Genomic DNA, 22026 nt, shown 5'->3' with positions numbered 1-22026 from the left:
ACAGAGTAAATAAATAAATATGTCTGAAAGACAGGGTGATGTATCTGAGATGGGATGTGTATGGGTAAAGAAGCAGAAGTGGCTCCAGGATCCTCAGATCAAGGCAGGCCCGTAGCCAGGATTTTGATTTGGGGGGGGGGGGGGGGGCTGAGTCTGAGTGAAAGAGGGTTTACCCTAGCAAACCTTTTGTATCATTAGCCCAATACCCCCATGCATATGGGATATATTGAGTATGGTGATCAGATCATGATATGAATAAACATAAGTTTAAATAATGCAGCAGTAAGGCCTTCTCACGGACCACCATGAGAATTTCGGGGGGGGGGGCTGAAGCCCCTCAAGCCCCTCCCCCCTGGTTACATGCCTGGATCAAGGGATCTACCACTAGAAAGTCCCCAGTGTCTTATTAATTATACCTCCAGAGAGTCTTCATACTAAAGGAGTTACTGGCCTAGGGTCTGCTGTATTACAGTGCCACCCAGAAAATGGCCAGAAATAACCACTACAGCTGACTAGGTGAGTTTGGAAGCCAGCAGCAGGCTGGTCTCAAATTCCTGGTACTACAAAGTTGGGTTTTCTAGCCAAGGAAGGCATCATTAGAACAACCTTACAGAACTGTTCTGGATCTGGACAATTAATCTGTCACCAACTCCCTCTGACTTTTATCAATACAGAAAACAAACAATAACTGTGATCAAAGGATCTCCCCAGGACTCAATAGTGCTTTCAGTCTGACTTACACACTAATCAAGATAGAGTTGAATAAGTCCTATTAAGATATTCAGGCTTGGAATAAACTTAAATATTTTAATTAAACTTCAGAGTTATACAGGCAACGTGAACATGTGCAATATGTTCTTCATCTAAGGTGTATGCGACCAGCACAAAATGTATACAGAGAGTGTTTGTTGGTTATGAGAATGTTCTCAGAGTATGGCACTGGAGCTATAATATCAGATGAGGCGAAAATAGGCACATAAGATCACAACTACAGCATTTCTAGCATAGCAGAAATAGAGCTCAGCAAAACAAAACAAGACATGAGTGAGATGGCAGTTTTGGGGAAATTGAATTAAATCAATCAATCACAATAAATCAGCTAAATCTGTAATACTTATTTTACACCCACAGTATGACTTTCAGAATTCACCTCTGCTACATACCTAGATGTAGAGAAAGTTAAGCAATGTAACAATCCACAAAAATTTAGGTAACCATTACCAACTGTAAAAATGAACAAGACTGAATTACCAGTGCTATTATACATTTACTGAAATCATATCAGCTTAGTTATCTTAAAAATTATTTATTATTATAGCTGAGCACCATAGTTCAGGAAGGAAATTGACCTCCTGATGGTAAGAGCTGTTCAGCAATTGAATATACTACACTAAAGTGTGGTGCCGTCTCCTTTTTTGGGGAGTTTTAAGCAGCAGCTAGATGGACATCTGTCGGAAGTGCTTTGACTGTTTTTTTTCTGGCATTGCAGGAGGTAGAACTGGATAGTCCTTGAGGTCTCGTTCAACTCAATAATATTCTATACCTTGCCTTACTCCAATGAGTTCAAAATTATTTACCACAACTTTTCTCTTCTTCCCATAAGCGTATAGGAATCTTTGTACACACCTGCAACTGCATATCACACTCTTGTAAATTGAACACTGTTGACAGGAACTATTGACTTTTTGCTACCAGAAATTAAAACTCAATTGTTAATTCAATATATTGTCACGTTTTTTTGGTTCTAATATGTTTCTTATTTCCCCTCTCCTTGTCTTCTGTCTTAGCAGATGAAGATTTTCATTTGTACATTGCAAACATTTAAATTCTTGAAGACGCTATTAAGTGGAGCTAATTAAAGTTATTTGAGTGATTCATCAATCATTTGCCATGACAGAATTTCTCAGGGATCTTCTACAATGAAAACCAGACTGTCAACACAGGTGTCTAGAAAACAGTATTTAACAATCAATTCTGGTTGCTATTTGTAAACGTAGCTCCGATTACAAGCTCCTGTTCTTACAACAATAGGAAGAACACAGACCTACACTTATCATCTCGCCTGACCCCACTGTCTTCTAAGAACCACTCCTGGTGGTTCCATGTGAGTCTGAGGAGGGCTTTCAGTATATCAGCTCCCATCTATGGGGCACCATGCCTGCTGAAAATAGGTAAATATGTACCCAATTTAGTTTTGCTTTTTGCTGAAGATATTTGTTTCAGACAAGATGTGTGTGTGTGTGTGAGTGTATGTATGTATATGTATGTATGTATATATATATATATATATATATATATATATATATATATATATAGCCAGAGTCCCTTTTAGTATATTGTTTTATTGTTTAACTCACTATACACTGTTCTAAAATCAGGGGTATTGAGGTATTTATAAATTCTGAAAATCAATTGTCTATTGTGGAACAATATGTGCAGAAAGTACACATGAATATGTATCTGCCTGCCTGCCTATTTATCTATCTAGGTATCATTTTAGCACTACAGAAAGATGACACCAATCTTGTTGGGAAGCAAAATTTCCTCGCCCCTTGCATATTCTTTGAAATATGGAAATTAGGTCCCATTTATGGTAGAGTATGGGAAAGAAGCTATAAATCTTCCTCTCAATCCAGTTTCCAACCTTTTTTAACCTTCTTCACACTTGATATGAAGCGAAGAACTATATTTTAAAAATAACATTATATGCATTTAAAAAGTAATGTCTACTTACAAATGATCTGCTTCGTCGACATCCAAATGTTTTTCTTTACCATTTGGTATACTGTGATCAATAACTATGGTTTCAGTGTTGGCTAAACAAAATCCATTTGATCTCATAATTTCTATGGAGAGAGGAAAAGACAAGATATCAAGATTAAGAACTAATTCCAGAAATGTGTTGTTGAAGGTTTTCATGGCTGGAATCACTTAGTTGCTGTGAGTTTTCCAGGCTGTATGGCCATGTTCCAGAAGCATTCTCTCCTGACATTTTGCTCACATCTATGGTAGGCATCCTTGGAGATTGTGAGGTCTGTTGGAAACTAGGCAAGTAAGGTTTATATGCATTTCTCCCACTCTGGACAGATATGCCAGCCACATGACCTTGGAGGTGTCTACATACAACGCTGGGTCTTTGGCTTAGAAATGGAGATGAGAACCAACCTCCAGAGTCAAACACGACTGGACTTAATGTCAGGGGAAAACCTTTACCTTTATCTTAAACAGACTATAACACTATATATATGTCTTTGTGCAAACTGGCCTGTGTAAGACAGCAATCCATGATGGCCACTGGCTACTTAGATATCTCTGTAGCTATAAATAGCCTTTCTATTTTGCATCCTCCTGGGCAGTGCACTTTAAGAAAAATACTAAGAAGCTAGAATGTATTCAGAGGAGAGCAGAGGAAAATAAGTAAGGTTGGTATCAGGAAAACTTTGTGGAGAATGATTGAAGAAACCGAATATGTGTAACTTGCCTAGTTTCCAACAGAAGTGGGGTCATAACAGCATTCTCAAGTATCAGGAGGTCTCTTACATGGGGAAATCTACTTACAGTTCAAACTAAAACAGATTTCTGGAATTGCTACCTGAATGTTACGTCAACAGGATATAGAAAACTTTGGTTACTTGATTCACACAATAAAACTTTCAGTTATGTCCTCTCTGACAGACATAACGAGAGCCGTTGCACATTCATAATTCTAAACTCACATTTCAGAATTTTTTTGTGAAAATAAAGTAATTTATTTTATTCACAAATGTTTTTCACACAAAATACTCTTTTTCACACAAAATACTCTTTCGAGGAGAAGATGGGGCAATGCTGACAGGGGATAGGGAAAAGGCAGAACTACTTAATGCCTTCTTTGCCTCGGTCTTCTCACAAAAAGAGAGTCTTCAACCTCAGCAAGATGGAGTGGGTGAGGGATTGGAGGACATCCAACCCCAAATTGGGAAAGAAGTCGTCCAGGAATACCTGGCCGCTCTTAATGAGTTCAAGTCCCCAGGGCCAGATCAACTACACCCCAGAGTATTGAAGGAACTAGCGGAAGTCATTTCGGAACCATTGGCAACCATCTTTGAGAGTTCTTGGAGAACTGGAGAAGTTCCAGCAGATTGGAGGAGGGCCAATGTGGTCCCAATCTTCAAGAAGGGAAAAAAAGACGACCCAAACAACTACCGTCCGGTCAGCCTCACGTCGATACCGGGCAAAATTCTGGAAAAGATTGTTAAGGAAGCGGTCTGCAAACACTTAGAAACAAATGCAGTCATCGCTAATAGTCAACATGGATTTATCAAAAACAAGTCATGCCAGACTAATCTGATCTCTTTCTTCGATAGAGCTACAAGCTGGGTAGATGCGGGGAATGCCGTGGATGTAGCGTACCTGGATTTCAGTAAGGCCTTTGACAAGGTCCCCCATGACCTTCTGGCAAGGAAACTAGTCCAATGTGGGCTAGGCAAAACTACAGTGAGGTGGATCTGTAATTGGTTAAGTGGACGAACACAGAGAGTGCTCACTAATGCTTCCTCTTCATCTTGGAAAGAAGTGACGAGCGGAGTGCCGCAGGGTTCCGTCCTGGGCCCGGTCCTGTTCAACATCTTTATTAATGACTTAGATGAAGGGCTAGAAGGCATGATCATCAAGTTTGCAGACGACACCAAATTGGGAGGGATAGCCAATAGTCCAGAGGACAGGAGCAGAATTCAAAACGATCTTGACAGATTAGAGAGATGGGCCAAAACTAACAAAATGAAGTTCAACAGTGACAAATGCAAGATACTCCACTTTGGCAGAAAAAATGAAATGCAAAGATACAGAATGGGGGATGCCTGGCTCGAGAGCAGTACGTGTGAAAAAGATCTTGGAGTCCTCGTGGACAGCAAGTTAAACATGAGCCAACAATGTGATGTGGCGGCAAAAAAAGCCAATGGGATTTTGGCCTGCATCAATAGGAGCATAGTGTCTAGATCTAAGGAAGTAATGCTACCCCTCTATTCTGCTTTGGTTAGACCACATCTGGAATATTGTGTCCAATTCTGGGCACCACAATTCAAGAGAGATATTGACAAGCTGGAATGTGTCCAGAGGAGGGCGACTAAAATGATCAAGGGTCTGGAGAACAAGCCCTATGAGGAGCGGCTTAGGGAACTGGGCATGTTTAGCCTGAAGAAGAGAAGGCTGAGAGGAGATATGATAGCCATGTATAAATATGTGAGAGGAAGCCACAGGGAGGAGGGAGCAAGCTTGTTTTCTGCTTCCTTGGAGACTAGGACGCGGAACAATGGCTTCAAACTACAAGAGAGGAGATTCCATCTGAACATTAGGAAGAACTTCCTGACTGTGAGAGCCGTTCAGCAGTGGAACTCTCTGCCCCGGAGTGTGGTGGAGGCTCCTTCTTTGGAAGCTTTTAAGCAGAGGCTGGATGGCCATTTGTCAGGGGTGATTTGAATGCAATATTCCTGTTTCTTGGCAGGGGGTTGGACTGGATGGCCCTTGAGGTCTCTTCCAACTCTTTGATTCTATGATTCTATGATTCTATGATTCTATGATTCTTTTGCCCAGACAAAAACATATTTTGCACAAAACACTTTTTTTCTGCACACAAATGCATTTGGTGCAAAATATTGTTGCATAAAATTCACTTGTGCAGAGAGAAGTCCACAGCTACTTTTTAAGAAGTTTGTTTTCATGTTAAGACATCCTTTCTTCTTGAAAATGAGAAAAATTGCTAAGATTTTTATACCTTTAAATTGAATTCCCACATTAATTCATTCAACAGGCTTACTTAGTTGGAAAAAGATTTGGATTTAAGCCTAGTTACAGTGGTTCTCAACCTGTGGGTCCCCAGATGTTCTGGCCTTCAACTTCCCGAAATCCTAGAAGCTGGTAAACTGGCTGGGATTTCTGGGTGTTGTAGTCCAAAACACCTGAGGACTCACAAGTTGAGAACCACTGGCCTAGTAGAAAGCACTTGATGGTAAGAACCGTAGGGGAAGAGTGGGTTTTCCCTGGCTAGAAACCTTCAAGGAGAAGTTGGACAGTCATTTGTTGCAGAAGCTTGAGCTCCGAGTTTTAGGCCTCTTCCACACAGCAGAATAAAATCTCACATTATCTGCTTTGAACTGCAATATAGGGCAGAGTGGATTCAGATAACCCAGTTCAAAGCAGGTATTATGGGATTTTCTGTCTTGATATTCTGGGTTATTTATTATTTATTTATTTACTTTGCTTCTATACTGCTGTTCTCAGCCCGGGGGCGACTTACAGCGGTGTACAACATAGGCAAACAAATTCAAGACACAGTATAAAAACAATTCACAATCCGGCAATATACAAAAAACATATGTTATATGGCTATGTGGAAGGGCCCCCAGGCATCAAGCATGGAACTACTCATAGATGTGACCACCAGCAATAGTTTGGTTCTTTTAGTCTATCAACATGGTTCCTTCATACAGAAACCTTCAAGAAAGAGTCATGGACCCTATCTTCACTGCCATATAATGCAGTTTGAAACTGAATTATATGGCAATGTGGATGGGGCCTTAAACTTCTCAGTATTCAATTAGTTTAGGAGATAAAAGCTTTCTTTCCTTGAACTTGCTTATCTGAAACAGTAACTTTTTTTCTAAAGGAGTAAAAATTCTTGCAAAGAAGGAAAAAAGGAAGAAAAACTTTTGGATCTTACATCTCAGGATTTTAAAAAAAAAATAATGACAGCCTTTCTCTATGTGGTGCAGCATTTCAAACACTTTAATCTATGAACCCCTAAGATTTTGTTCACAACCAACCTGACTATGAAAGATAAAATGAAACCTTCTCCTATTGATGGCTTTAAACATATTCTCAGGTTCTTCACAGAGATATAAAACTGCAGCAGGAGAAAGCTGCTCTTTTGTTCATTCTGAATGTATCGCTAGTCTCACATGAGATCTCTGCCTCTTTCCCTTCTTTTTTCCCTATCGGTTTGTGCACTAAAAGTATGACTCATCTTCTGCAGTCAAAGTTTACACTGAAGGGAAAAAGGAATTACACTCAAGACGCAAGCTTGTTTCCACTGGGTAAAGTCTTGATTTTTCTTTCATCCTTTGCAATTTGGAGAAGGACTGTTTGGGAAGTAGACTTTTCTTTAGTGAACACAAAACAATTCCTCCCACTTTTCCAATCTTCTTCTAGCAATGCAAGTAACAAACAAAAGAGGAGCAGATCTAGTGTGGAATCTGAACAGAATACTAATTTTCCTTATGGCCTCAACCTTCTCTCCTCCGGGCTTAAAAATGTCCAGAGCAGTTTTTAAAAATGTGGTTTAGTCTAGCACCAGTTTTGTACTGAGCAGCCTACAGAGTCTAAAGGGGATACACAGCCCCCTGTTAGAAATGTGGAAAGAATATCCATATAATAATTGCTAGAAGAGAGTGGAAAAAAAGAGAAGTAACTAATGAGGAGATTGGGAATTAAAAGAAAGGATGAGTAAAAGGACAAATTCATGGTAGGAATGTGTCAAAGGAGAATTTATAGTGTCCAGGTCTAACTCAATGTTATGTAAATATTTCTATACAAGCTGTCCAGATTGGCAAGTATATGTGATCCTCTTTGTGTAGGTGGATCAATCCTTTCGATCTTTCAGAGAGACCCTTCTTTTGCCCCCACCTTCATTGCAAGCGCAACTTGTGGGGACAAGGGAGAGGGCCTTCTCTGTAGTGGCCCCTCAGCTTTGGAATTCGCTCCCGAGAGATATTAGGCAAGCCCCCACCCTGGAAATCTTCAGGAGGAGCCTGAAAACTTGGCTGTTCCAGTGTGCCTTCAATGATTGAATGTATGATAACTCCTGACCAAACTCTGCATAAAATGCCATCAGAAGCACTTTATTTTCTGGTTGGTGCAACTAAATCTTACCTTATCCCACGGATCCCCTGTCCTGATATATTACGCTGCCCTATCAGCCAGTGGTTTTAAAAATGTAACCTTTGAAATTGGCCCTGTCCACTATGTTCATTTTTAGTGTTTTAATGTTTTGATTTTATATAGGTACGCTGTTTATTTATATTGGTTTTGTATTTTATGTTGTTTTATTTTCTTATTTTCTGTTGTGTTCTTGTGTTATTCTGTGTTATTGTACTTTTTTAAAATTTTATTTTGATACATCCCAACAATAACATCCCAACTGTGTTATTGTACAGATGGGCGTGGCCTCATGTAAGCTGCCCCGAGTCCCCTTGGGGAGATGGTGGCGGGGTATAAATAAATAATAATAATAATAATAATAATAATAATAATTATTATTATTATTATTATTATTATTATGTGAAGTGAGGAGGCCTCATATCAGACCAAATATCTTTTCCCACCAGCATTATAGAATGGAGGATATCATCTGCCAATTATCTGGGTTGCTCCTGCAGAATTCCGGGAAATGTAGTTCAGGATGGAGGCTATGGAATTCTCAGCTAGAGAGGTCACTGGCTTCTTTAAACTACATTTCCCAGAATTCTATATGAGCAGATTAGATGATAAGGAGCCCTTGGTGGTGCAGTAAGTTAAACCACAGAGCTGCTGAGCTTGCTAATTGAAAGATGGCAGGTTCAAATCCGAGGAGCGGCATGAGCTCCCGCTGTTAGCCCCAGCTTATTTCGGACATTTGTATCCCGTCCTATCTCAACCTCCGCAGAGGGACTCAAGGCGGCTAACCTCTGCTAACCTAGCAGTTTGAAAACATGCAAATGTGAGTAGATCAATAGGTACCGCTCTGTCAGGAAGGTAGCGGCACTTCATGCAGTCATGCAGGCCACATGACCTTGGAGGTGTCTATGGACAATGCCGGCTCTTCGGCTGAGAAATAGAGATGAGCACCAACCTCCAGAGTAGGATACAACTGGACTCTGTCAGGGGAAAACCAACCTAGCAGACCATATCCTCTGTTCTACAATGCTGGTGGGAAAAGTCCCAACTGAAGTGAATGGGATTGAAGCTAAAGGTGACTAACAAGTCTGGCCTCTCTTTAATGGATCTGCTTCAAGAAGGACTAGAATTGGAGTTAGCCTGTTACGGGATAACTGAAGCCCAGATCAAGAATACCACTTGAGATAAGGTGCAAACTGCAACATTCTCACCCAGTCTACAGTACATTCACATTCAGTATGAAAATATAAAGACCACACTGAGCAGACAACGGCTCCTCCATAGACTGGATGTGTCTCTCAGAGGCCCCTGGGTGACCTCCATTCACCACTAGCCCTCCTCCTGGTTTCCACACTGGCTATATTGGTGGGATATGTATTTGTTTTCCTTTACAAACAACAGAGGAGTGAAAAATTGTAAGCACTGGGACTTGATTAATATACATATCCAAGAATGAGAGTAGAGGAGTCACTTCAACTTTTTGCATCTCACTATTGTCCCAAATCAGACTGAACATCCATTCAAATGGAAGGGGGTCTTCTGTGGTTTAGTAATGGAAATTGAAAAACTAGGGAGCTCTGAAATGGACTGGAACTACAATGGAAGGAGGCAAATGGTTAAAGGTTTACAATCTCAGTCAGCCCCAAAAGTTGGCTGCTTGCACTAGAAGAAATGTTTTCCCCTAGAATAAATTGAAGTTTTCCTCCACCAATGGACAGGTATGCACGTGTGTGCTTTTTTTTTTTATGTCAGGAGAGAGTTGAGAAACTGCAAGTCGCTTCTGGTGTGAGAGAATTGACCGTCTGCAAGAGCATTGCCCAGGGGACGCCTGGGTGTTTTGATGTGTTACCATCCTTGTGGGAGGCTTCTCTCATGTCCCCGAATGAGGAGCTGGAGCTGATAGAGGGAGCTCATCTGTGCTCTCCCCAGATTCGAACCTGCGACCTGTCGGTATTCAGTCCTGCCGGCACAGGGGTTTAACCCACTGCGCCACCGGGGGCTCCTTGCTTTTGGGTGAACATGTCTATATTTTAAAGGGAATAAATAAATGAATAGGATATGCTTGAGTGTGAATGGATTGGGGCTGGTGTGTGTGGCCATGTGAAAACATAGAGTGGTCACACTTTTGACTCCAGCCCCAACCATCTTTAGCATGTGGTTTCCATGTGGAAAGTGGCTGAAGGATATTGGGTGAAGATATTAGGCCGTAATTCATTAAATTAAGGAGGAGTTGCTAGAGATGGGTAGAATAATTGCCACATTATCACAACATGTCAGTTCACTTTGTGACCAGACTGTTCATTTGTTCCATAACACTAGCACAAAAAATGACAGTTATCTCTCTAATCACCTAATGTCATGTGCCAATCTAGTTTCAAAGACTATGAGATGTTAGTGTGAAACAATGAAGGGATTTTAGGACATAAAATCATCGGAGAAGCCTTAAGAAAAAGGAGTGAAATGACTGAAAGGAACTTTCTTTCAAACTATAGAGGTGGTATACTAGGAAAAATAGTTAACTAGCATGGTTTTTACTAGAACAAGGTAGTAATTCTTACCTGATATTTTAACTGGACTTTGAAAACTTGGCTGAATTTTATGAACGTTGTCATTTTTCAATACTTGGTCTAAAGGGGATCTTTCAAAAAAGGTGAGGACAACTTCAGATCGAGAATACTAGGGGAAAAAAAGAATACAAGAACTCAGGGTGGAGCACAACATATATACGGCAAACATTCAGTGCTGGGACATAAAACCATTCATTTACACAAACATTAAAATCACGTATATCCACTTTAAAATCAGTTGCTTAAAAACCATCTCAGGACATAAAATATGGACAAACTGCATGTATCTTATCCTAAGCATTTACTTAGTGCTTCTATCAGCTCCAGCTCCCCATGCGGAGAGAGAAACCTCCCACAAGGATGGTAACACATCAAAAACATCCGGGTGTCCCTGGGCAACGTCCAATTCTCTCACACCAGAAGCGACTTGCAGTTTTTCAAGTCGCTTCTACACAGCGAAAAAGAACAAACTTAATGAATAACGCAGCAAGTCCAATGACTGAGCTTACAAGTCTTAAAACCAACAAAACACAACAGCAGTTCCATGCATTAAGAGATGGAATTGCCCCAGTCATGTAAAACAAGGAATGTCCAAATGTTGCTGAACCGTAACTCTCCTCATCTCACAACATTAGGAATGTTGTTAAGAATGATATCAGTTGCAGTTCAAACACATCTGGAATGAGACATGTTTACACTCCCGAGAAAGACACATTCCTCACTTCTGAGAAAGAAAGAAAGAAAGAAAGAAAGGAGGGAGGGAGGGAGGGAGGGAGGGAGGGAGGGAAAATTTGATTTTATTAGCAAATGCAGCAAACAGGTGAAGATCATCTGTATCCACAATTGACCTCCTTCCACTTCATCACACTAAAGAATGAATACACTTTAAATCTGGTTTCTGCCTCCTGCAGTATTCTGGGGTTTGTAGTTTAGTGAGGATGTTAAAGTCTGCTCCCTAAACTACAAACCCTAGAATTCAGCAGGAGGCAGAAACCGGATTTAAAGTGGATTAATTCTCTAGTGTGATAAGGCCCGTTCTTGTTGCTTATTTTTCTAAACCCTTCTCTCCCAATTGAGCATGGTACCTCCATGATGGAGGGAATGTTTTGGGAAATATAGAGGTATACTATCCGTGCTGGGTACTGATTTTTTTGTTCTCCATACTTTTCAATAAATCAAAATTTCCCAGAGTTGTAAACATTACTTTTTGGGCTATAACTCCCTGAATCGTCTAAGCTCTGAGAATTGTAGGCTAAGAAGATGTTTTTCCAAGCTTTGCTTAACCCCATCTTTTTCACATCACTGGAACAGGGTTTTTTGCTTGCTTGCTTGCTTCACAGCAGTAACTGCTGTCCTTGTGTTTGGTTGTTCTTGAGACTACAGATCAATTTATAAACCTGGCTGGTGCTCTAGTAAATAAATACTTAAGATGAAACACAGCAACAGTCTCTGCATTGCAAATCACATTGATTGGCTTGTGGTGCAGACAAATTAGTCTACTGCTTCAGACAGAAACTGTATGGTGCAAATGTTTGATTCCAGACCAAACATGAGCTGTGAGTCATGTTGAGTACATACATACGGCTTCATTCTCAGCATTATTCTGACAGTTCTACTTTCTGTCAGAAGTCCATTTGGACGGGACATAACCAATACTTTTCCCATTGTTTCAAACATTTAGTAAACATTAAAATGCCACTACCATGCCCCATTTTATTCACAGTTGAATCACATTGGCAAGGCAGGCTTTGCCCAATATATTTTGCTACAGCAAATGCCACTACTACCCTCTCAAGAATGTAAAGGCGCATAATACACAAGACCAGCCAGATTTAATGGAGGCTGATGGATTTCAGAACAACGGGACGTGGTATCCACTCTAATTGTAGTCTGAATGTTAATGGAAGTATCCAATATCCAAACTATGAAATCCTAGACCCCAAATGGGTTTAGTACCCTAATAAATGCCTCTGTTATTATTCAAACTAAAACACAGAGTAGAGCCTCTGATTTGCTATGTGGTAGCCACCAGGGACCACTAGTCTAAGTATTTTGGCACCTAAGGCTAAAAGATTGCCATAGAAGGACCTCTACCGCTTCATAAAAACAAAAATACAGTTGCAATAAAAACCTTGCTTGAAACAGCTCCCTTAATCTGTCCAACAGAATAACTGGCTCAATAGTTACTTCACAGAGAATCGGGCTCCTTCTACACTGCCATATAATACAGATTATCAAAGCAGATAATCTACATTATCTGCTTTGAACTGGATTATAGGAGTTTACCCTGCCATATAATCCAGTTCAAAGCAGATAATCCGGATTTTATATGGCAGTATATATAAAAGGGGCCTCAAATGCTACTTTGGTGTCTTTGTTGTTTATCTTCTTTTACAAGAGAAGCAAGCAAGGCTATATAGCACCTCTTTATTCAGAGGTAGTTACTATACTGTGTTCAGTGAGCATGCCCAAAAGTATATATGCACAATTTGCTTTAGGTCTCCCAGTCCAAAGCTGTGCATGTTTTCCCTCTGTGTTGTTATGTCCCCACACACTTTTTTCTTTCTTCTACATTACCAAGAAAAAAAATATAGAGCACCCCTTTACTCACATATAGTGACTACTGTGGTTACTGGGCTTACTCTAAAACATATGTGCACAGCTAGGTTTAGTTCTCCCAATCCTTCTCTGTGTTGCAATAGCATGCTGGCATATTGTTATCAGGAAGTTGCATTGTGTTGGAACTCCAAAACATTTGAGGGCCCAAAGGTTTTCAAGGGATATTTACTCCAAGCATAATTTGAAAAGGTTAACGTTTTGGATTTCTTTCCAAATACTTCAGCTGGTTTGAGGGTGTTCTGGAATGGGAGTCCAAACATCTGTAATATAACATATCAAAAAAAGTGAGAGTGTGTGGCACTAATAGTATTATTTCTGTATTCAATTATATAATTCCTTATTTGCCATGCTAATTATGGAAATGTGGAGTTGTAGTCCCAAAATTAATATTTACAACTATCTTGGAAAAATACACTAAGCATGAATGAAAGTATATCCCTACAGAACTGGATATTTCTGGCCTTGTAAAGGATGAAGATATTTTTGTCGAACGGTGCCTCCTACAGGTACAATGGGGACATTCACACAGTCATCCAGATATTTTATTTCTAAACTAGGTGTGATTCAGTTTCTCTTCACAAAGAGATGCTTTTACAAACAGCAGAAATACTCCTGAAATACAAAAATAAATAGGTGGAGGTATTTGTGGCTACAATTCTCTGCAGGCTTACATGGAACTACACCTCATTAAACCCACCAAGACTTGAGACAAGTAGAGCTTGTAAAACATTTTGGACTACAACCCCAAAAAGGCCTAGCCAATATGGCAACTGGCCATGTTATTCAGGGGGGTTCTGGGAACCACATTCCAAAAAGTATCCCTTGCCCATCCGCAAGAGGGAAAAAAAACCTTGGGGACCAAGCTACACATTGGGCTTAGTGTACAGAGGGAAACTTCACTTTATGATTCTCTTTTTAGTAATTAGATACAGGAATGATACATCGAAGGGCATCCCTTCATGCCCAGCTTTTGTATACCAAATATATTTTTATGCTGATCACTTAAATAATTTCAAAATTGTCATATCACATAAAGTTTTTGAGAAATGTCCAATTTTGTTTGACAATTATTGCAAAATTTTGAAATATTTTCTTGTTTATGATTACATAATAATTTAGATTGCTTATATGTTTGACAGACATAACCAACATTATGTAACAAATAACAGAGACTCAGTCTGTTAAAATACCACAAGAATATATTTCCCGCCATGTAAAGACTTGCTCGGGCATGCCAGACACTAGAGCAGTGGTTTTCAACCTATGGGTCCCCAGGTATTTTGGCCTACAACTCCCAGAAATCCCAGCCAGTTTACCAGCTGTTAGGATTTCTGGGAGTTGAAGGCCAAAACATCTGGGGATCCACAGGTCAAGAACCACTGCACTAGAGGATGCAGAGGCAGGCAGTGATGGCGATCAGATGCAGATGGAAGTTGATGCTGATCCTGATTCTGTGCCATCAACATCCAGCGATACTTATTTAATATCTCAGGCAGAGCTGAATGATCTGGTTAGAGATTTGGGTTTATCAAAGAGTTGGACAGAGCTGCTTGGATCAAGGTTGCAAGGATAGAATCTTCTGTCATCCGGTACAAAAATCTCAAAATTTCTCCACCATGATTAAGAATTGACAAAATATTTTAGCTAAGCTGACAGTCTGACCTTGTAACATCAATTGATTGTTTCGTGCTCTCGGATGCAACACCAACCCAACAGAATGGTGATTGATTATTGACTCATCATTCATAGAATCATAGAATAATAGAGTTGGAAGAGATTGCCACATGGGCCATCTAGTCAAACCCCCTCCCCCCTCCCCATGCAGGAAAAGCACAAAGTACTGCTGACAGATTCTTAAGTTTGAAGGCTGTTTTGCTGCACAGTGGCAATATTGACCATTCTTTACCTATAAGACATGGCATTCATATGAAAGAATCATATGAAAACATGCAACTTCTGGAAATTGTGTGGTGATCTTAAGATAGTTACAATTCTACTGGGTCTGCAGCTTGGTTACATGAAGTATTGCTGTTTCCTTTGTGAGTGGGACACTCGAGCAAGAGATCTGCATTATATCAGAAAAGACTGGCCTCCCCACAATAAATTGGTTCCAGGGCAGAAGAATGTTGCACATGACCCATTGGTTGATCCAAAGAAATATTTCTTCCACCTTTACACGTCAAACTTGGGTTAATGAGAAACTTCATTAAGGCAATGAAAAAGCAAAGTGAAGCCTTAATTTCTTTGTGACATATGTTTCCATGCATTAGTGATGCGAAGATAAAAGAGGGTGTATTCATTGGCCCACAAATCTGAGATGTGATGAAGGAGAACCACTTAGATGGTGTTCTACAAGGTGCAGAACATGTGTGGACAGACATTAAGCATGTTGTTTGTAACTTTCTAGGCAACTATAAAGCATCCGATTATGCCCAACAAGTTGAAAGTCTGCTTCAACCATATACATCTATGAAGTGCAACATGTCACTGAAGATACATTTTCTTCATTCCCACTTGGACTTCTTTCCACACAACCTGGGCTCAGTGAGTGACAAACATGGTGAAAGGTTTCATCAGAATGTTTCCAAGACAGAGAAATAGTATCAGGGCAAGTCAAATAAGTCCATGTTGGGTGACTGTTGTTGGACTCTTATCCACAAAGCATTGGAGAGTGATTACAAATTAAAATCTGCGGCAAAATATTTTTAGTTTTATTCCCTGATGACACTATTATTGTCATAGTGTATGCTGCTATAGACATAGAGCAATGACCTTTCACAGCAACCCATATAGCAATGCTTAGGATGTATCGTCTTTTTCTGGAAAACTGTACGTAATAAATACATAGTTGTGTTCAGTATGTTAAAATCTACTTGGTTCACCCAAAACTGTGTGGGAAATAAAACCTTCCCAAAAAATTGTTGACCAGTGTTATTTGAAATTTTTAAAAAACTAGAAAAAAATTACGGTCTTCTACTTTCACATGTGGTCTGGCACATCTAACCCCAGTGAACGTGAAATTCTGGCTGTTAACATGCAGCATGCCCTTTGCCTTTCATTAGATATGCATGAAATTGTGCTATGAGAGACAGCACAGTTTAATAGGCTGCCACATAGACAGATGATCTGGGTAATAAATTAAACGACAAGATGAAAAGACACATCTGGAGATCACCATGATACAGAAGGCTTGTAAAGATGCCAGAAGCTTGCTTAGCTGCTACTCATTGGGTCAATGCAGTGGTGCCTTGTACTTGTTGTATTTTGTATATAGCACTATGGTTCCAAAAATACTACAAAGAGAAGACAAATCTATTTTATTCAGAAGAGCATCTCCCTCAGGGGCCATCACACTTCAGTTTTATAGATTTTGTCTCAAAAGCATTGCATAAAATAGTTTATCTAAAACTGATAAAATAGTTTAAAACTGATAAAATAAAGGAATCACAAGCTGCTAGATAGTTTTAGACCAAAAACAGGCAACAGCGACTGCACTGTCTGTAGCTTTAAACCGTTCTTCCTCTGTGCATGAAGCAGGGCATTGTGGGAAAGCATACAGGTGTGGAGTTGTTTGTTCTGCTCCACAGTCGCACAAGGTGGGGAATCCTTCTAGGTAGTACCATTTTGGCAGGTTGTCTTTTGATCTACTAACTCCACTTCTGAGTCTGTATTTCACATTGCAGTTATAGTAAAACGATTCCACTTTAACTGCTGTGCTTCTTATCCTATTTGGAATTTTGGAAGGGACATTTAGAGTTCAGCCACAAACCCAGAGATTCTGTGTGTAAATGATTGGTAAAACACAACATAAAAAGAAATTAAAACTACCATTAAAGATGTTCATTATATACAAAACTAAAACACCTTTCTTTACAATAGGGGTCCTCAAACTAAGGCCCGAGGGCCAGATACGGCCCTCCAAGGTTATTTACCCAGCCCGCACTCAGGGTCAACCTAAGTCTGAAATGACTTGAAAGCACACAACAGTAGCAACAACAACAACAATCCTATCTCATCAGCCAAAAGCAGGCCCACACTTCCCATTGAAATACTAAGTTTATATTTATTAAAATTGTTCTTCATTTTAATTATTGTATTGTTTTAAGTTTTTTTTTTTTTTTTTGGTACTACAAATAAGGTATGTGCAGTGTGCATAGGAATTCATTCTTTTCTTTTTTTCAAATTATAATCCGGCCCTCCAACAGTTTGAGGGACTGTGACCTGGCCCTCTGTTTAAAAAGTTTGAAGACCCCTGATCTACAACATGCAACTTGTACACATTCTAAACAAACACCTACAAAACTAATCCATGTCTTCCACTTGTTGCCTGTTGATTTTAGCTTATTTGTTGGTCTGTTTAAGTATCACTTTATTTCTACCTTTCTAATTTCAATAACACTTTTCTATATCAGAAAACCAATGGTCGACACTTGCCCCCATCTTTCCTGTATAAAAGTAATAAATATCTCCCAGTCTTTCTTGAATTTAGTCAGGGATTTCTCCGTAATCAACATGGTCAATTTATCCATCTCTGCTAATTCCCATATTTTCATCAGCCAATCCTATTGCATCAATATATCTTTTTCTTTTCATCCCTGAGCCTAGATTATTCTTGCTGCTGCAATCATATATAAAAACCCAGAGATTCCATAAGATGCAGACATGGCAATTAAAGTGGAATTATAACACTATAATTATGCAGTGTGGAAGCATCTAGATTCAGATACAAGTATGGTATGCCCTTATTCTGGCCTGGGCAATTCAATTATTAAGAGTAAACTAGAGGATTGTTTTTCTTCTCCACCAGTGACTCAGTCATTCTGCTTGCAAACAGACAAAACAAGAGCTAGAAAACTTACAGAAGAACTATACTCTCACTAATGTCTGTTGTCTACTCTACTTACCTTCCAAGGCATATTTATAATATTCTTGAGCAGCTTCTCTACTTCATTAAGCCTGGCTTCTATGTCGTGCGATTCTTTGATTGTGATAAGTCCTGTAAATAAAGAAAAATAACAATGATTATTACGATTATTGGGGACAGAGAGAAAACAGCCTATGGACTCCAGTACTTTATTTTACAGTAAGCATTTGCTATCTGCTTGGGTATGATTTCAGGACTCTCCATGGATCAAAAAATTCATGGATGCCTGTCCCATTATTAAATGGCGTATTAAATAGTGTCTTATATAAAATGACAAAATAATTTGGATTTTTAAAAATATTTTCAAGCAGTGGATGGTTGAATTCATGGACACAGAATCTGTGGATACCAGAGGTCAACTGTATTTTATTTTTTTACGTTTACATTGAGATTTAATATTGAGTGCTTCCTGAGGACTTCAGTGTGGATAAAAAGTGATCTGACAGACTGAAAAACAACAGCAACATGCCTTGGGCCATCTTAAAGGCTACCGCAAAAATTACTAAGGTAAAAAACATTTCTCAACTACAGACATTCCATTAGATGCCATGAATAAGTGATGTCCATATCCCTTAATCCTCTCCAAATTTATCTAATCTGGCCTGCTTGAAAGCACAAAGCAGGTTTATGGAAGAAGATTTTGGCTTGTAAAATTGTACCTTGTGGGCCTTCTGACTGCAAAGTCTATCAATGGCCAACAGCTGTGGAGATCATGTCAGTGTGGCAGAGAAATCATTCCAGGGTTTTGTTAAGGGAGCTATCCAAGGTTGCAAATCCCTCTCCCCCAAATGATAGATTATTGGGTAGTTCCCTTAAACTTCAGGAACTGGTTGACTAACCACCACAATGTCCTCTTCTGACCAAGAGGCTGATATACATTATGAACTCTATAGCAAAAGACTTTAGATCACATTTAACATCCTCTACCTAGTTGTATATGTATAACTAAGAAGCATGCCTCATTTCAACGGTACAGTGTTCCCTCACTACTTCACAATTCGCTTTTAGTGGACTCGCTGTTTCGCGGGTTTTTGAAAATATTAATAAAAACATACAATATTAAATATTCATGTCCAGTGGAGGCTAGGGAGGCCAGGGACTCCGGAAGTGAGGCGGCCTGAGGAACGGCAGGTAGGGACTGCCTCCCTGGCCTCCACAGACCCTGAAAGTGCGGCAGCCTAAGGTACGGTAGGGTAGGACTGCCTCCCTGGCCTGCTGTGCCTGCGTGGCTCCGGAGGCTCTGTGGAGGCCAGGGAGGCAGGCAGGTACTCTTGGGATGGGCCAGGAAGCGGGTAAGGAAGCACAGGTAAGAAAATAATATATAAAATATATAAAATTATGTATAAATATTAAAATTAATATGGTGTCCCTACTTTGCAGATTTTTACTTATTGCGGGTGGTCCTGGAATGGAGCCCCCACAATAAGTGAGGGAACACTGTATTTTTTTCTTGAACACCTCCCCTTACCCCTTTCATAAATTATAGTGTGGTTTCACGGCTATAGTGATTCCCACAACAATGTGTCTAGATCAGGCATGGGTAAACTTTGGCTCTTCAGGTGTTTTGGACTTCAACTCCCACAATTCCCAACAGCTGTTAGGAATTGTGGGAGTTGAATCTAAAATACCTGGAGGGTCGCAGTTTGCCCATGCCTGGTCTAGATGCTTATAAAGCAAAAAGGGATTGTGATTACCATAGAAATTATCTGAGGGGTATAAGATAGTTCTTTGGTCCTCTTGAGACTACTGAGGGCCACATGACTAAAATCTACACAGACACAGGTTAAAATAACCTGCTTCGGTGTGGATTCTAGTCTACGGCAACCCACCCAAACATGGTTTTCTTGGGGATGGCAGCATGAAGCTACCCCGAAGCCCCCCATTTCCCCCTAAAACGTACTAAAAAGAGTCCCTAGCTGCCATGAAGATTCTTTTCTCATCCTCCTGGTGTGAAAAAATGCTTAATGAGATGGGAGGGATGAAGAAGGAACTCCCCCCCCCCCCAAAAAAATCTCTTAAGGCATAATTTTCTCCTGCAAGGACACAAGGAGAAAGTATTAGGGGGTAAATTGGGGGCTGGGGGGAGGGAGTGGGTGCCCTCGCACGCAGAATGGCTGTGGAGATTGACACATTCTGGGAGTCAGTCTCCAAAGGCCAAATACCTATTCGACCCAAGACTTTCAGGAAAGCCAGGATCTAATGACATATTGAATTAATAAAGAAAAAAAACAAGGAAATAATTTGCTTTTACTAGAAGCGTTGTTTGGATGCCTCTGGTAAAAACCGAGACAGGTCCCACATTTTGGGCCTGTCTGGATGGGCCCTGAAAGTCAATTTCTTGAAACAGAACTGATAAAAGAAAATATGATCAAATGGGTGGTTGATATCGGCCACTCCATTTCACTAGAAGATTGGGAGAAAATAGGGAAAGTGAAATTGAAATATTCGAGATCGATGATCATAACAGAAAATTGGTACAAACTATTCTTTTGCTGGTACTTAACACCCCAGAAATTAGAAAGGTACTATAAGAACAATAATAATAAATGTTGGAAGTCTAAGGAAGATTTAGGGACTTTCTTCCATTCTGGTGGCGATGTAAGGAAACTTAAAAAACACAAAATCATTTAGATGTTGTGGGCAACACCTCTCACTGTTCCCAGCCATCAGTGTCAATAACTATACAAGCTGTGGAAAATTGCTAGTTTCTTTAAAGTTCATACTAAAATTCGGAGTAGATTCACCACTCACACCAACTGCCACTGCTGGCAAGAATTGTAGTTGTTGTCCAGGCCACAAAGGGTGCTAATATTAATGTTTATTAACCTTGACTATATATTAACTTTAGAAAAAATATATGCAAAAAGTGTTTTTTGCATCCAAGCATGAGAGCAAAAGAGAAATCATTTCCATGATATAGAGAAAAACATCCAGCAGGGAGTGCTAGAGATCCATATATTACCCAAGATTCCCTCAAATGTATTAAGTCCCAATCGATCTTGTACATGTTCTAACACTACAATCCTATTACTGATTCAGAAGTAAATCTCGTGATTTTCAGGAATTGCGGCCAGATAAAACATGTTTAGAAGTGCAACCTAACAGTGTGATGTGTACTCAGAAGCATGTCTACACAAAAATTAAGTCGTATGGTTTTTGATTACATTTATCCCCAGAATATACGTTTTGCAACCTAGAGTACCTTCTGAAATGAACAGTTTTAGTATTTTGTTCACACTTTAATTGACATAGCTACATCATATGGAATGCTGAGATTTTGTAATGAAGCACTAGAGCTCTCTGACAAAGAATTGCAATTATCTCACCAAACTAGAAATCCCAGAATTTCAAAGGAGGACACCTATGGCAATTAATGTGATATGAATGTGTTATAATTCTGTAGTGCAAAAAGTATATTGCATCTCACAGCAATCTGGAAAAAGACAATCATGTAACATGCAAGAAATGAGGATGTGAAATAATTTTGCAAAATTAAAGCTAGTCTTATAATGAATGGCAGTCCAGAATAAACATATGAGGTATGAGGGAAGAAGAGTGACTTCAACAGCAAATGTCTTTGTATATAATGCTTAATTATAACACATTCTTTTCAGTACTATAGCATAAAGTATTTTGAAAGCTTTTGGAGAAAATAAGCAGAGGAAATATCTCTGTCCTTAGAATAGTACAATTTAAAATGTAACAATTCAGGAGAAAAATTAATAAAGGACCCTTCCACATAGCTGAATAAAATCCCACATTTTCTGCTTTGAACTGGAAGATACAGCAGTGTGGACTCAGATAACCCAGTTCAAAGCAGATATTGTGGGATTTTCTATCTTGATATTCTGGGTTATATGGCTATGTGGAAAGACCCAGACTATAAGGGAGAAAAGGAGAATGTGAATACAAACCAAGTATAACGGGAACACATATATGAAAAAAATGTAATAGGATTATCCCTCCACATTTGTTGTTCAGAATTTTGTGGATTTGATTATTCAAATG

At 39.5% G+C, this 22026-nt stretch overlaps 1 protein-coding gene across 1 annotated transcript in view; it reads right to left on the bottom strand.

The window, feature by feature from the left end:
* PXDC1 (PX domain containing 1) overlaps nucleotides 1–22026 on the bottom strand; it is a 50730-nt gene that overhangs the window by 5544 nt on the left and 23160 nt on the right. The window contains exons 2-4 of the mRNA XM_060774756.2: nucleotides 17999–18090; nucleotides 10467–10584; nucleotides 2735–2846 (exon numbers count right to left, since the gene is read on the bottom strand). Coding sequence (XP_060630739.1) covers nucleotides 2735–2846; nucleotides 10467–10584; nucleotides 17999–18090 — 322 coding nt within the window. The remainder of the gene's footprint in view (nucleotides 1–2734; nucleotides 2847–10466; nucleotides 10585–17998; nucleotides 18091–22026) is intronic.

Source organism: Anolis sagrei, chromosome 4 (assembly GCF_037176765.1).
Source record: "Anolis sagrei isolate rAnoSag1 chromosome 4, rAnoSag1.mat, whole genome shotgun sequence".
Taxonomy (NCBI): Eukaryota; Metazoa; Chordata; class Lepidosauria; order Squamata; family Dactyloidae; genus Anolis; species Anolis sagrei.
The sequence above is the reverse complement of the archived record's forward strand: the minus strand, read 5'-3'. Positions and strand labels throughout refer to the sequence as shown.